At 38.0% G+C, this 12,929-nt stretch overlaps 1 protein-coding gene and 1 long non-coding RNA gene across 2 annotated transcripts in view; one reads left to right on the top strand and one right to left on the bottom strand.

Annotated features, from left to right (window-relative positions):
• The window catches only part of KLHL2 (kelch like family member 2), a 38,261-nt gene extending 26,003 nt beyond the window's left edge, over positions 1–12,258 (bottom strand). The window contains exons 1-4 of the mRNA XM_034411421.3: positions 11,412–12,258; positions 8,165–8,290; positions 5,574–5,680; positions 592–713 (exon numbers count right to left, since the gene is read on the bottom strand). Coding sequence (XP_034267312.2) covers positions 592–713; positions 5,574–5,680; positions 8,165–8,290; positions 11,412–11,440 — 384 coding nt within the window. The 5' untranslated portion in view covers positions 11,441–12,258. The remainder of the gene's footprint in view (positions 1–591; positions 714–5,573; positions 5,681–8,164; positions 8,291–11,411) is intronic.
• Positions 2,269–3,051, top strand: LOC117662132 (uncharacterized). Its single transcript, XR_004590290.3, has 2 exons — positions 2,269–2,357; positions 2,886–3,051. It is a non-coding gene; the product is annotated as an uncharacterized LOC117662132 (long non-coding RNA).
• Positions 12,259–12,929: the final 671 nt, after the last annotated feature.

Below are 12,929 nucleotides of genomic sequence, written 5' to 3'. Positions count from 1 at the left end.
ACTTTCCTTGAGTCTCCGGGAAGGTGAAAACGGCTTCCCCAGGCTCTGGAGGCCCTTCCTGAACTTCCGGTAGGCCCATTTTTCCTCCCCGAGCCTCTGCATGCGCCCTGCACTTACCTGCATCCAAAACGGGTTGCGTGGGGACTCCTGGGAGTGGTGAGGCCAGTCAGGTGTGGAATTTGGAGGTTCTCCGAACTGCACAGAATCTTAGGTAGAGGTTCTCCCAAACCCCTGTGAACCCCCAGCAGCCCACCTCTGGATTAATATGTATTCTTCAAACAATGGATTTGTTTAGCTTTCCCAGGGTTTCTAACCCTAACCTTTTCTGTTACATTTGCTTGATATAATTCAGTGTACTTTGTCAAGGACTTTAAAACTCAGCAGGTCTTTTTAAATGCAAGTACAAGCAAGATGCTCATTGATTATTTTATGTTATAATAGGGCAAGAAGACAACAGAAATATTGCTAAAAAGTGCTCATTTTTCATTCATATGTAAGAAATAAATATTATCCTCATCAGAACCAGAGAGAGGATATGTGTTTTATGATCACACATGTTTTATGATCAATAAATATAATCATCTCACTCACCTGTACGTTTTCTTCTGTAACTGTAATTTCCCCAGTGTAAATGTATTCAATGAGCATCTTAAGGGTCCAACCATCAACTTCTTTGATTTGAACTTTCTTTGCTTGACTTTCACTCATTTCACCTGCAAAAGAGATTTAATTCAAACACTGGCAAGTAGAATAAACATGCTGCAAAGAGATCTTATTAGGGAGCAAAAAAAAAAGTAATCCTACAGTAATAAAAGAGGAAATAATATCCATGGGTACCAAAGTACCAGCCACGAGGTACTGAATGCCTTTCAGAATTTTTGACATCTTTCATAATTTCTAATTTTGTACAACCATAATTAAAAAATGCCAGGGACCAAAAAAGGTCTTTATTTTATTGAGGAAGAGAAATAAGCTGATTCTCAAGCATTATTCTACAAGGATAAACAATCTTGAAATTGAAATACCAAATAAATCTGGAATTAAAAAGCAGTAATCAAACTTAATTTACCTCCTGTTCAAATTACATAAATATTTTGAAAGGCTGAGTTCATATATGTTTCACTGTTGTTCATAACTTGATTGCTTGGAAGTTTAAGCACCGAGTTGGACTTACATATATATTTTATATTATGATTTTTATTTATGCATTTATCAATCAATCATATGGCATATAGACCAGCATTGTTGCCATGTGTTTTGAAAGCCAGGAAAATCTAGAGTAGTCTGGCTGCCAGTAGCTGCCAGTTGTGATATATGTGATTCCATACAGTATATGGAAAAAGCAGAGTTTAATAAATAGTGGAATGTACACTAATTTGGTCAATTCATTTTATATATAAAGTTTTTTTTTTAAAAAAAGATCAAAATTAATTGTAAGCATTAATCGAGAGGATTAATATTAACAGCATTTTGATTTATTGTAATATAAAACAATATCATCTCTTCGCAATATAAAAAGACACCTTTTCAATTTGTGGAGATTAGAATAGGACTATCTGTAGTGCCAGAATGAATGTTTAGAAAAGAGAATTTAAAGCAAATCTCAGCTCTAGGGACCTGATATATATCCAAAATCTATTGGTTAACAATGGAAAATGCCTGCAATATCTAATGTTTTAAAAAGCAGCTTGAACTTCAAGCAATACTAAATCCTTCTCTAGCTTTATAACATCAGAAGTTGGCTGATTCCCAAACTAACCAGATCTGACATTTCACTTTTTTTCTGAGCAGAACATTAATTTCCATCTCTCTCCTTATGTGACAGCTGCCAACACTTTGCCTGCAAGACTACTATGACATCAGGACCTGTTGTCAAATCACAATGAAAGGTGGAACAGAGAGAACATAAAACTGCTGTGGTACTGATGCAATTTTATCCTTCTCTTTCACTACTGTTTTAAATAATATATTCATTTGCTTTTAAAGCTGTTATATGAGGGTTCAAAGTGAAGCAGAGAGTTAATCGGCTACTCTGACCACCTGTCATTACACTTAGTTACTTTTATTTATACACATCTCAGAAGAGCAGAAATTACCTATCCTTAACGAGAATCTAACATTTTACATTTTTATCTAAATACCTTTTAGGAAATGCAGCAGCCAGAATTAATTACCGTTTGAAACAGAAGACTTGTTTTTTAAAAAGAGGCATTTGGTTCAGGAGATGCTATTACTCACAAGATGAATGAAAAATACTTTTTGGACCTTCTGGGAGAAGATAGTTCTGTGAAAGCAGTTCTGTGGAAAAGTGGAGCCAATGTTTGTGGACATTTTAACATTTGTAGATAAAAAGAGAGGTGAGATCATCCAAGCTGTTTTTCCTTATGGTTGCCCCTCATGAAAAAACTATAAGATGGTAGTTTCTGGAAAAGGGATAATTGGGAAACTGGGGAATTTGCCATAATTACTCCAGCTGCAAACAGCTTTTTTCAAAAGGAAAAAAAGTTTGTTCACTTCCTTTACTAATTACCTCTGAAAATTGTCTATTAAAAGCTTCAAAGAAGTTAAGAATGACAAGGCTGGAAATATGAGTGAATGCCTTCAAACCTTAATATAAGAATATGAAGATCTATTTTTATAATCCAAACAAAGAGCAAAACACAAAACAAGATAGAAATAAGGGCTCATAAAATGTTGAAACATTGGATTTTGAATATTAAGGCTTCAAAATTATTTTTAAAGAATGCATGTTTGTGGGGAAAAATGCTTTTCAGATTTAAGACATAACAAGAGAAACTTCTTATGGTATTTGGAGACATCTTTGAGGGATGAGATCCGCATCAACAATCTGATTCAATTATATCAGCTATGTTTTGTCTTCTCAGAAACAATGTTACCAGAAGAAAATGTTACAGAACAAGAAAATCTATCCAAGAAAAATATGAAGGAAACTCTGAATAAGAATGTGTCATAAGATATAAAGCAAAACAACTGTATGGGAAAGTCTTAACTTTTAAAGAAAAAGATAAAAATAATAATTCCAGAGAGCAATTGGAATAATTTCATTTTGTTGGATTCCACGAGAGAGATTGATTAAAGTACTGAAGAAATTTGCAATAAGAAATAATAACTATCTGAATGCAATAAGGACTCCAAAGTCAGTTTATTTGACCAGGGATAAAATGGAATATGTTGTCATTTTATGTGGCTCTTTTTCCAATTACTGGTATCTTAATTGAAAAATGTGCTATCCTGGGTTTGCTTACACTTATTACAGTGTTAAACATATATACATGTGTAGAAAACTTTATGTTAATACATAAACAATATTTTTGTGTATGTTTATGTATTTTAGTTTTAGACAAATAACTTTTTATTCAAAATAAGAAAGTTTGGTATATTTTTCTCTTTGAAGGAGAAACTATTTTTCTGTTATGCTGAATTTTAGATTTTTATATTAGAATATGGAGATTACTTTACATTTTTGACATGTAAATTTTTTGTAGTTTTGAAATTGTTTTTGTGAATGGTATAAATTGTTATTTGGCACAGGCTTTTGTTATTATTTGGCACAGGAATTGTTGGTGTTTGGTATGGGAACATGTTCTGTATTGGAGCTTGTCTTTTGTAATAGAGAAATGGTCTATGTTTGTAATGTTAAACTTTGGTTTTGTTTTATTATGTTTATATTAGCATAAAAGGACTATTTTATGCTTTTGAAATGGGATTTTGTTACAGTTAAGAGTCAGGATATGCTTGTTGCATTTTATATATTTAATATTTTAGTACAGAAAGATTTGCTGATAATCAGATTGGATATAATATTAAAAGATGTAATGGGATGAAGAATATTATATTTGTTAACTAAGAGGTACATACACAAACACACACACACATACACACACACCGTGTTTCTCCTAAAACATGACCCACCCCAAAAAGAAGGCCCAGCACTGTTTTGTGAGCATGAGTTAAAATTAAGCCCTACCCCCCAAATTTGGCCCTTTCTCACATCATTTGCAGTGAGGACAACATGAGGTGAGGAGGCGAAGTGGGGGGGGTGGGGGAAAGGGCGAAGGGTCAAAAGAAAATAAGACCAGGTTTTACTTTTGAAGAAACACAGTGTGTGTGTGTGTGTGTGTGTGTGTGTATAATCTTCTATATATATATAAAAAGGGCTCTATGTATGTATGCATGTATGCATGTATGATGCATGCATATATGTATGTTCCAGCATAACTCTGGAATGCCTCGAGCAATTTCAAGCAAACGTGGTACATAGATGACTTACCCTCTGGAAACAAATACTGGGGTGTGTGTGTGTGTCTAAGATACCCCTGGTGTGTGTGTGTGTGTGTTCCAGCATCTATGGAATGCCTGGGACATTAAGGAGAGTGAGTGCGGTGTCCTACAGCGGCAATTGTTTGTGTGTCAGTTCCTTTGCAGCTTCCTCTGGAAAGCCAGCCATGACGTTCACCCAGGGAAGCGCCTGATGTTCCATTCTCTTGGAAGAAGGCGCCCCCTGGTGGATTTGGGGCAAAGCGCCAGGATCGTACACAGGGCGGAAAAGAGGAGCACATGGGAGGGGGAAGGGAGAGGGCAGGGATGATGGGCATGGATGTAGGGAGAAGAAAGGCTCCTCTCGATGACTCCCTGGTATGTGTGAGTGTGTGTGTGTATGTTCCAGCATAACTCTGGAATGCCTGGCCATTAAGGAGAGCAAGTGCAGCATCCTACAGCAGCAATTGTTTGTGATGTCAGTTCTTTTGCAGCTTCCTCTGGAAAGCCAGCCGTGACCTTTGCCTTCCAGTGGACCAATGGAGAAGTGCCTGATGTTCCGTTCTCTTGGCAGAAGGTGCCCTCTGGTGGATTTGGGCAAAGTGCCAGGATCGTAGACAGGGCAGGAAAGAGGAGTGCCTGGAAGGGGGAAGGGAGAGGGCAGGGATGATGGGCATGTGAGTAGGGGGAAGAAATGCCTCTCTCAATGGCTCCCTGGTGTGTGTGTGTGTGTGTGTGTGTGTGTGTGTGTGTGTGTATGTATGTTCCAGCATAACTCTGGAATGCCGACCAAACATGGCACACAGATGACTTACTATCTGGAAACAAATACTGTGAGGGTAAGATACCCCTAGCACCCTTAGGTGTGTGTGTGTAGGGGTGTGTGTGTGTGTGTGTGTGTGTGTGTTCCAGCATAACTTTGGAATGCCTCAAGCAATTTCAGGAATGGGATAAAGAAATACCTAGGCAATGCCGGGTTATCAGCTTGTGTGTGTGTGTGTGTGTGTGTGTGTGTGTGTGTATACTACAGCTTTTTAGTTCAGTAGTTTACAGAATACAGTTTACCAACTAATGGTAACACCAAGGATAACAGTACTAGCAAGAATGTACCTTCCAAAGTGCAGCATTTATTTCTACGAATCAGCTTCAAGAACAAAGTTTACTTATTAAAGTGTTTTACATACACTGTGCATATTTACATACAGCACAATAGCATCCTGAGGAGATAGCCACTATGCTTATGCCTTTCAAAATTGACTGATAGTTCAGCTGCAAGAAATAAGAAAAACAGGTACCTGTAAACATTGCAAGAAAATATGGACTGCAAGCTGCTAATACAACTCGATGAGCTGCAATTTCCATGTCTTCAGCTACTATTGTCACATCACATAATAGGTTTTGACTATTAAGAAAAACAGAACAAAAATAACCTTAGATCACAGGAAAGATAATCATAGCCTGGTTAGTTAACTATTGTGCATATTCTGGCCCCAATTGTAGTCGTAAGTCGAGGGCTACCTGTAATAGCAGAAGTTTTCAAGTGGTAAAGAAATAGACTATCATATGACTATCCTGATACTGCCATTTCTGTGGGGAGGGGGGCCTGGATCATTTATTCACTTGTTACACTCTTTCTGTTTCCTACATATCCTGTAATCCCTTAGTTTATAACCCCTACTCTGACACCTATCTGCCCTGTGCTTTGATTTACCTCTGGGGAATGTGTAAGGGGGGGGGAGGGCCATCTATTTAGTCTGAGTTCTGAAGTGTCCTGAAAGAAGTGCCTGGGAATAGTTCCCTATCTCCTTCCCAGGACGACCATTTTCACAATATCTTCGCACCTTTGGATTGGCTCATTCAACACTGGACCGAGGGGAGGGGTTTCTAACGCCTTCATCCTAATGGAATTGCCTAAGGGGAGCTTAGTGCCTGCTTTGCTTTTGTCTTGCAATCACTTCCTTTCAATAAAAGCTTCCTTTTGAAATTCTGCTATTTCAAGAGTTCGTACTTCCTTGAACGGGGAGGAGAGGCAGGACCTTACACTTACAGTCTCCAAAAATGAATTTTACAGTACGATTTCATAGAAAACTTTTACTTGTAAAAGTTTATATCAAGTCTATATTACTTGATAATATACACTTACTCTTGAAACAATGCAGTGCCAGGCCCATTAAGAAAGCCAATTTTCATCTTCAATTTGCAACAAAATGTTAGGTTGTGAAATCATTTTGCTTAACATCATTTTTCTAATCATGTTCATTAGGAAGTAACTCAAGGAATTAGGGTTATTGATATGATTAAATCTTATTATGACTGAATAATGATAAAAAATGAAGTGTAAACAGCAAGTAGCTAAAATTTAGTTTGGTTTCTAATTGTAAAGCATAAATGGATATTGCATTCAGTATAATGAACAAATAAGACAGCTCCAGAACAGAGGATCTCATCACTGTATTCTAAATAGTTTTGTGGGAGTAAACCTCTTCAGGATTTTGTACAAGTCCACATCTATTAACTTTGATGAATAGAAGTTCTTGGTATTATGTTTTCAAAAAAGTTATTAAAGACTACAATAAAAAGAATAAAGGTTATATAAATTACAAAAATATAAAAAATGTGGAAAAAAAGAAAAAAGTCGCTTTCCTCTTCATTCCACCAAGTACATAACTTAAGTATAATGATTTCTGTGGTTTACTTGCAAGGAGCAGCTGTATGGAATCACATGGGCTATTTCAAAGATCCAGAGAAAATTTCAACAGCCAGGATTCTGCATCCCACTCTAATCTCCATTGCAACACCACCCTGCTCCAAAACTCATGTCTGGCTCACCGTGGCTTTCATGCAGAAGTTGCAATGTTAATTGGAGCCATTATTCTAATTTTTCAGAGAACCATGTTGGAAGAATAGCATAAATCCCATGTACATTTAACTAGACAAGAATCAAGCACGCCAAGATCTTCATCCAAGAATGCTCTAGGTCCCTCTGAATAGGCTGGGTTGAATTTCCAAAAATCTAGACCAGAATGCCCAATACATTTTTAGAACAAACACTGGACAACAATTTTCAAACAATTTGCTTTCTGAAAAACTTTTTGTGATTATGATAGATATCGTGTGGGTGTGTACTTTATGCTATATTGCTCATACTTAGCTTTCCCTTTTCAGCAATACAGGAAAATCTGGTGGCCAGATCTCAACATATTAAAGCTACCAGCTTATCAATCATTAGGAAGAAACATTTGGCATAACAACAAAAATGACTAGTTTCTTTAGTCATATGCCAAAACAAGTGAAAGAGTGGGGGCACAGGAGATATGAGAGACACAATGCCTATATTGTTCAAGTTATGAAAGAACAGGACAGTGAAGAAAAAGTAGGGGACCTAACCCAAAATAGCAGCACCTACAAAGCAGTGGACAGGAGCACAGTTAGTGGAGTAATGACTCAATAGTGGTCCAGTAGTATTTTACCACTTTGTCCCTAAAAAGGAGACACCACCTTAAAAGGAGAAAATCCCATCCTTATGGGTTAGGTTTTAAGCCCCATCATTGCCTATCCACATATCTTATCCTCCCAGGATACTTTCATAAGAAAGATAATTTTTCAGGAGTGGGGGAATGATATGATAACCTTAATCCACATCATATACCAACATGTGAAAATAGATTTATCATTAATAAAGAGCTGGAATTTCTGCAGCTCAAAGTTTCCCCTTCAAACTCTTATTGAACAGCTCTGGAGGAAAAAAAAATAACAATTATATAAAATGAAATGGCCAACCCAGCATTTTATTTAAATAATGCAATTTCATATTCAATGTTGTATTCCAATAAGAGCAAAATCTGGAAAACTACTGAAGACACTGCCTGCTTTTCAAGAACAATACCTTCTTAATTCATTCAAAACTTTAAAGGCTTTCTTCATGTGCCAAGGATTCACTGTAACAGGACAGTGTTTTTCAGTATTATCATCTTTCAAATCCAGAGGTTTCTGCTGGCATAATTTGGTACATCTGAAAAAGAAAAAAGATTTGTTAACCATGAGAGTTTGCAACCAACTTAATTACTAATGCTAAACTGATAGTTTATTTATGCTTTTATTGTTCCACAATATTGTTATATAGCCTTATAAGCTGCTTTAGAGTCCTTGACTGAAATGATACAAAAGTTTGTAATATCTACATTCACTTACAGTTCTGCAACTCTGCCAAGTGAAATGTGCTTTTAGCTTTGACTTGACTATGCCTTTAAGCTTTGGAATGAACAACTCAACTCCCAAGTGAAATTCAAACTAGGAAAAGCCCTAAATTTAAACATCCACAATGATTAAATTATTGCTAAGAGGCTGAAGTAACTACAATTAAAGACATATTGAAACACACTAAACTGAAGTTAGTGCTAACAGCATACAGTAAAAAGGTGAAGCATCATTTGTCATTGCAAAGCTGATTATTAAAATATCTTCTTTATCAAATGGTTTCTGTAACTGAAACTATTAATAAGGAAAGAACAACTTTTCCCAACTTGATATATTCTATGTATTCAACTGTATCTTTCAGAATAGTCAGTCCACATGATCATTGGCCATCGGCATGATGGGAAATACTGGAAATTTTAATTCAGCATGCCTGAAAGTCATGGGCTTGGTGAAGATTTAGAATAACTTTGTATCTTATTAAAACATGTAGTTTTCCCATATATTGGCCTGAAATCTCTTCTTAAAACAATTCCATGATTTTTTAAAAATGAAACTAAAGCATAATTGGCAACCACTTCCCTATATACTCACTATTCTGGCCTGATAAACAATTTAACATTTCCAGATGTTTGTTTTTAAAATAGCCAGCATTTTATCCTGCTGATCCCTATGTTCAGAATGAGCAAATTCCTTAAAATCAGACTAGAACTAATACTAGAAGACAGCAACTACACATGTAACTGGTGGACATGAGAAATGTGCAAGAGCTTTATACAATTAGTTATGGGATTGTCCTTTGCTGCACCTCCAGCTTGATTGTGCTGAGATACTGCAATTGACTGCCCAAGGTTCTAATACAGAAATACTATTCTTTCATAATTCTCCAAACAACATGTTGATTATCCTAAACATAAAAGATTGATATTATCATATATCACTACCTTTCACAGAAGACACTACTCAAAAAACAAACATTGAGACTGTTTTATCCCAGTTTAACATTTAATTTCAAATGTAATTTTCCTAACACTTTAGGTTTTCCTGGGGACCAAACTTGGATAGAGTTTTAAAAAGTGTACTGTAATTTAACAGTTCAGATAACTCATTAATGCCAACTTAATTCTACATTCCCTTCAAGTGAGAAAGAAGCTTCTGCAATTCCTTTCTCTCCATGTCACTGAAATGACCAGAACAATCCCTAATTTTTTCAAGCTTAATGCCACTAAAGTGCCTATTATTCTAGAGTCACTGGTCACATGCTCAATAGTTAATTGGAGTTACAATCTAATCTATTTGAGGAAAACCATATCAGGGAAGGTTTTCCTAAACTTTTACAAAATTCATGTCAGACCTGAAGCCAATAGAAAATGTGATTAGAATCAGAGGGAAAAAAATTAGTTTTGGAAAGAACTCCACGTAGCAAAAAAATTAATAAAATGTGGCTCAATTTATGTAAAAAAAATTATATAGCTAGCTGCCCAGTAGAACAGGTACATGCAACTGGAGGACAAATTCGGAAGATCGTAGTGAAAGAGCTATATGTTCCAAATTTGTTTTTTTAAGTATTGTAGTCTACAATAACATTAATACATTGCCTCTAAAATGACACATCATAAAATAAGCAGCATTTGCAACAATAAAATATTTAAAAACAGCTTCAGGTTCACTGAATCATTTAACATCTGGACACATAAGGCAAATTAGGTCAGGCTCTTAAATCTTAATAAGCATTGGAAAGAATCCCAAAGTTAAGGTGCCATCATGGGAAAGCTCTTTTCCTTGCCATCCTCATCCAATACCTGTTGGCCCAGACCCCAAGAAAAAGCTTACTTTTAAAAAACTAAGTTAAAAGTAACATCACATGTGCAGGTAGAGTTCTTTAGTCATGAATCTCCACTTTTCCTAGAACTTTTTAAAATTGAAAACCCCCAATGCAGAAATATTCACCTTCAATTCTTCTATTTAAAAGAATACAAACACATCAGGTGCTTTTGGCTTATTCATCCACTGTAATCATTATTATTGGACAAAACCAAGAATGACAGATATTCCAAATGACAGAGTAAATTCGTTTCAGCCATCAATTTTGAGCACGCAGCTATAGTATTCAACTGTCATTATTTGTTATTCGAATTGTGACTAGAATGAAAAAGTATTTTTTCTCCATTGCAAAGGAAAGTATCGAATGAGGATTAATCTGCATTAATCTCCGGAGGCTCTTTTGTTAGAGTCTCAGTTGACCCTCAAATACTTAAGATTGCTTAGCTAGGACAAGGATAACCAAAGTAAAAGACAGCCTACCTAAAAGCTGCTCTTACTTAAAATATGCTGACTACTTTGGTTAAAGCAATCCAAATCTTCAACTAAGCCACAACTCATTCAGAAGCTGCTTGGAATTTCAAGGCCCTGTTTTGGAATACAGTATATGAGATGCGAAAGGAGGATCCCTCCCTGGCTGTTTGTTCTGTAGTTTTCTAACTTCAAGCTAACCACAGACAAACCCTAAAGATAACGGGGCTGGAAACAGCCCTTCCAGGCAGAGTGACCAAATTAGCCATCCCCCAGAAATGAGCTGCTGTTTTTACCATAGCTACCATAAAAAAAAGAAATGCCCTCTGTACATGTTCAGAATACGGTTGGATTATTGGCACGTAGGTTCCAATAACAAACGAGATGTTCCAGTCAGGTAATAGGACCAAGGCCTGTTCGAAGGTAATTATTATTATTATTATTATTATTTTTGCAAAGGGGCAATTCTCTCCAGAAACCTGACGATATTAGGAGGGCGCACGGTCCACCTTCACTTATCTAGCAGTCCTCTTCAATCGGGGGTGCTCCGGACTCCAAGTCCCATCACTTTCAGCCAGCCTGGAGGGGGGGGAGGACGATGGGCTTTGAATCCGACACATCAAGAAGAGATCAAACGGGAGACTCACCCCAAGGGTTGCAGCAGCAGCATTTCCATCGCGGCTCCTCCGCTCGGGCTGCTCCCTCCGAAGAACGCAAGCACCGAGCGCCGGCGCCAGCACCATTCCAGCCGCAAAAGCTGGGACTCTCCCGGCAGAAAGCCCAGGGAGCGGCAAGACTTTCCTGGCTTCAATCAGCCCAGCCTCTCCGTAGAACGCAGCCCCGGCGCAACCGACGACCGTTTCCTTCCTCCGCTCCAGCGGAGCCAAATGTTAGCACCGACTCACGCTTCGCACGGTCTCCTCCAGCCTGCCAAACCTCGACTTCCGGGGTCTGGACAGGCTTAAGCCGATTTATCCTCTTCTTCCCCGAAGAAATGTGACGTCAACACGTAACGGGGAGGGGGGGGGTTGTAGGACGGACTCCGACGTCTTCCCCCTCCTCCTCCGCCGCCTGTCTTAAGGGGCGCGCGAGAACGGGGTTTGCAACAGAGGCAGCTGGTGTTGGGGTGGTTACTGGGAAGGCAGCGGTGGGAAGCCCGGAAGCCCTATTGGGGACTAAGCACGGTTCTCTTTGCCGTTTTGAAATGACTCTTTTGAAGGATGTCTTTCTTCACAGCAGGTCCCTACAAAGGATTTAAGTAACTTCTAGCGTTTTGCAATGAGCAGGAATGGGAGTCCTGGGACTAGGGGAGCCAACGCGATGGAGCTCTTTTTCTTTCTTTCTTTCTTTCTTTCTTTCTTTCTTTCTTTCTTTCTTTCTTTCTTTCCTCCCTCCCTCTTTCTTTCTTTCTTTCTTTCTTTCTTTCTTTCTTTCTTTCTTTCTTTCTTTCCTTCCTTCCTTCCTTCCTCCCTCCCTCCCTCCCTCCCTCCCTCCTTCTTTCTTCCTTTCTTTCTTTCTTTCTTTCTTTCTTTCTTTCTTTCCTTCCTTCCTTCCTTCCTTCCTCCCTCCCTCCCTCCCTCCCTCCCTCTTTCTTTCTTTCTTTCTTTCTTTCTTTCTTTCTTTCTCCCTCTCTTTCTTTCTTTCTTTCTTTCTTTCTTTCTTTCTTTCTTTCTTTCTTTCTTTCTTTCTTTCTTTCTTTCTTGCGATTTATATGCCGCCATTCTCCGGAGGGACTCAGGGTGGCTTACAAAAACAATATCCAATACAAATCACAATAAAATTAAAATCAACAACCCAATTAAAACAATTTAAAATTTATAACAATGTACACCCATAACGGATCAGTTAAGTTGACGAAAGAGCCATGTCTTCAACTCACGAAAGAAGGAAAGGAAAGGAGTCAGGGGCTGTCCTGAGCTCGGTGGGCAAATCATTCCAGAGGGTCGGGGCTCCCACAGAGAACGCTCCCCTCCTGGGGGCCATCAGCCGATATATATTTGTAACAGTTGCAGAGTTGGAAGGAATCTTGGAGGTCATCTAGTCCAGCGGTCACCAACTGGTGGTCCGTGAGAAAATTTTGGTGGTCCACAGAAAAATTATTTGCATTTTTTATATGGCACTAAATCAGGGGTCCTCGAACTACGACCCTTGGGCCAGATACGTGC

The sequence above is a fragment of the Pantherophis guttatus genome, chromosome 8 (assembly GCF_059756535.1).
Source record: "Pantherophis guttatus breed Tessera chromosome 8, ASM5975653v1, whole genome shotgun sequence".
Taxonomy (NCBI): Eukaryota; Metazoa; Chordata; class Lepidosauria; order Squamata; family Colubridae; genus Pantherophis; species Pantherophis guttatus.
This window is presented reverse-complemented; position numbering and strand designations above follow the sequence as displayed.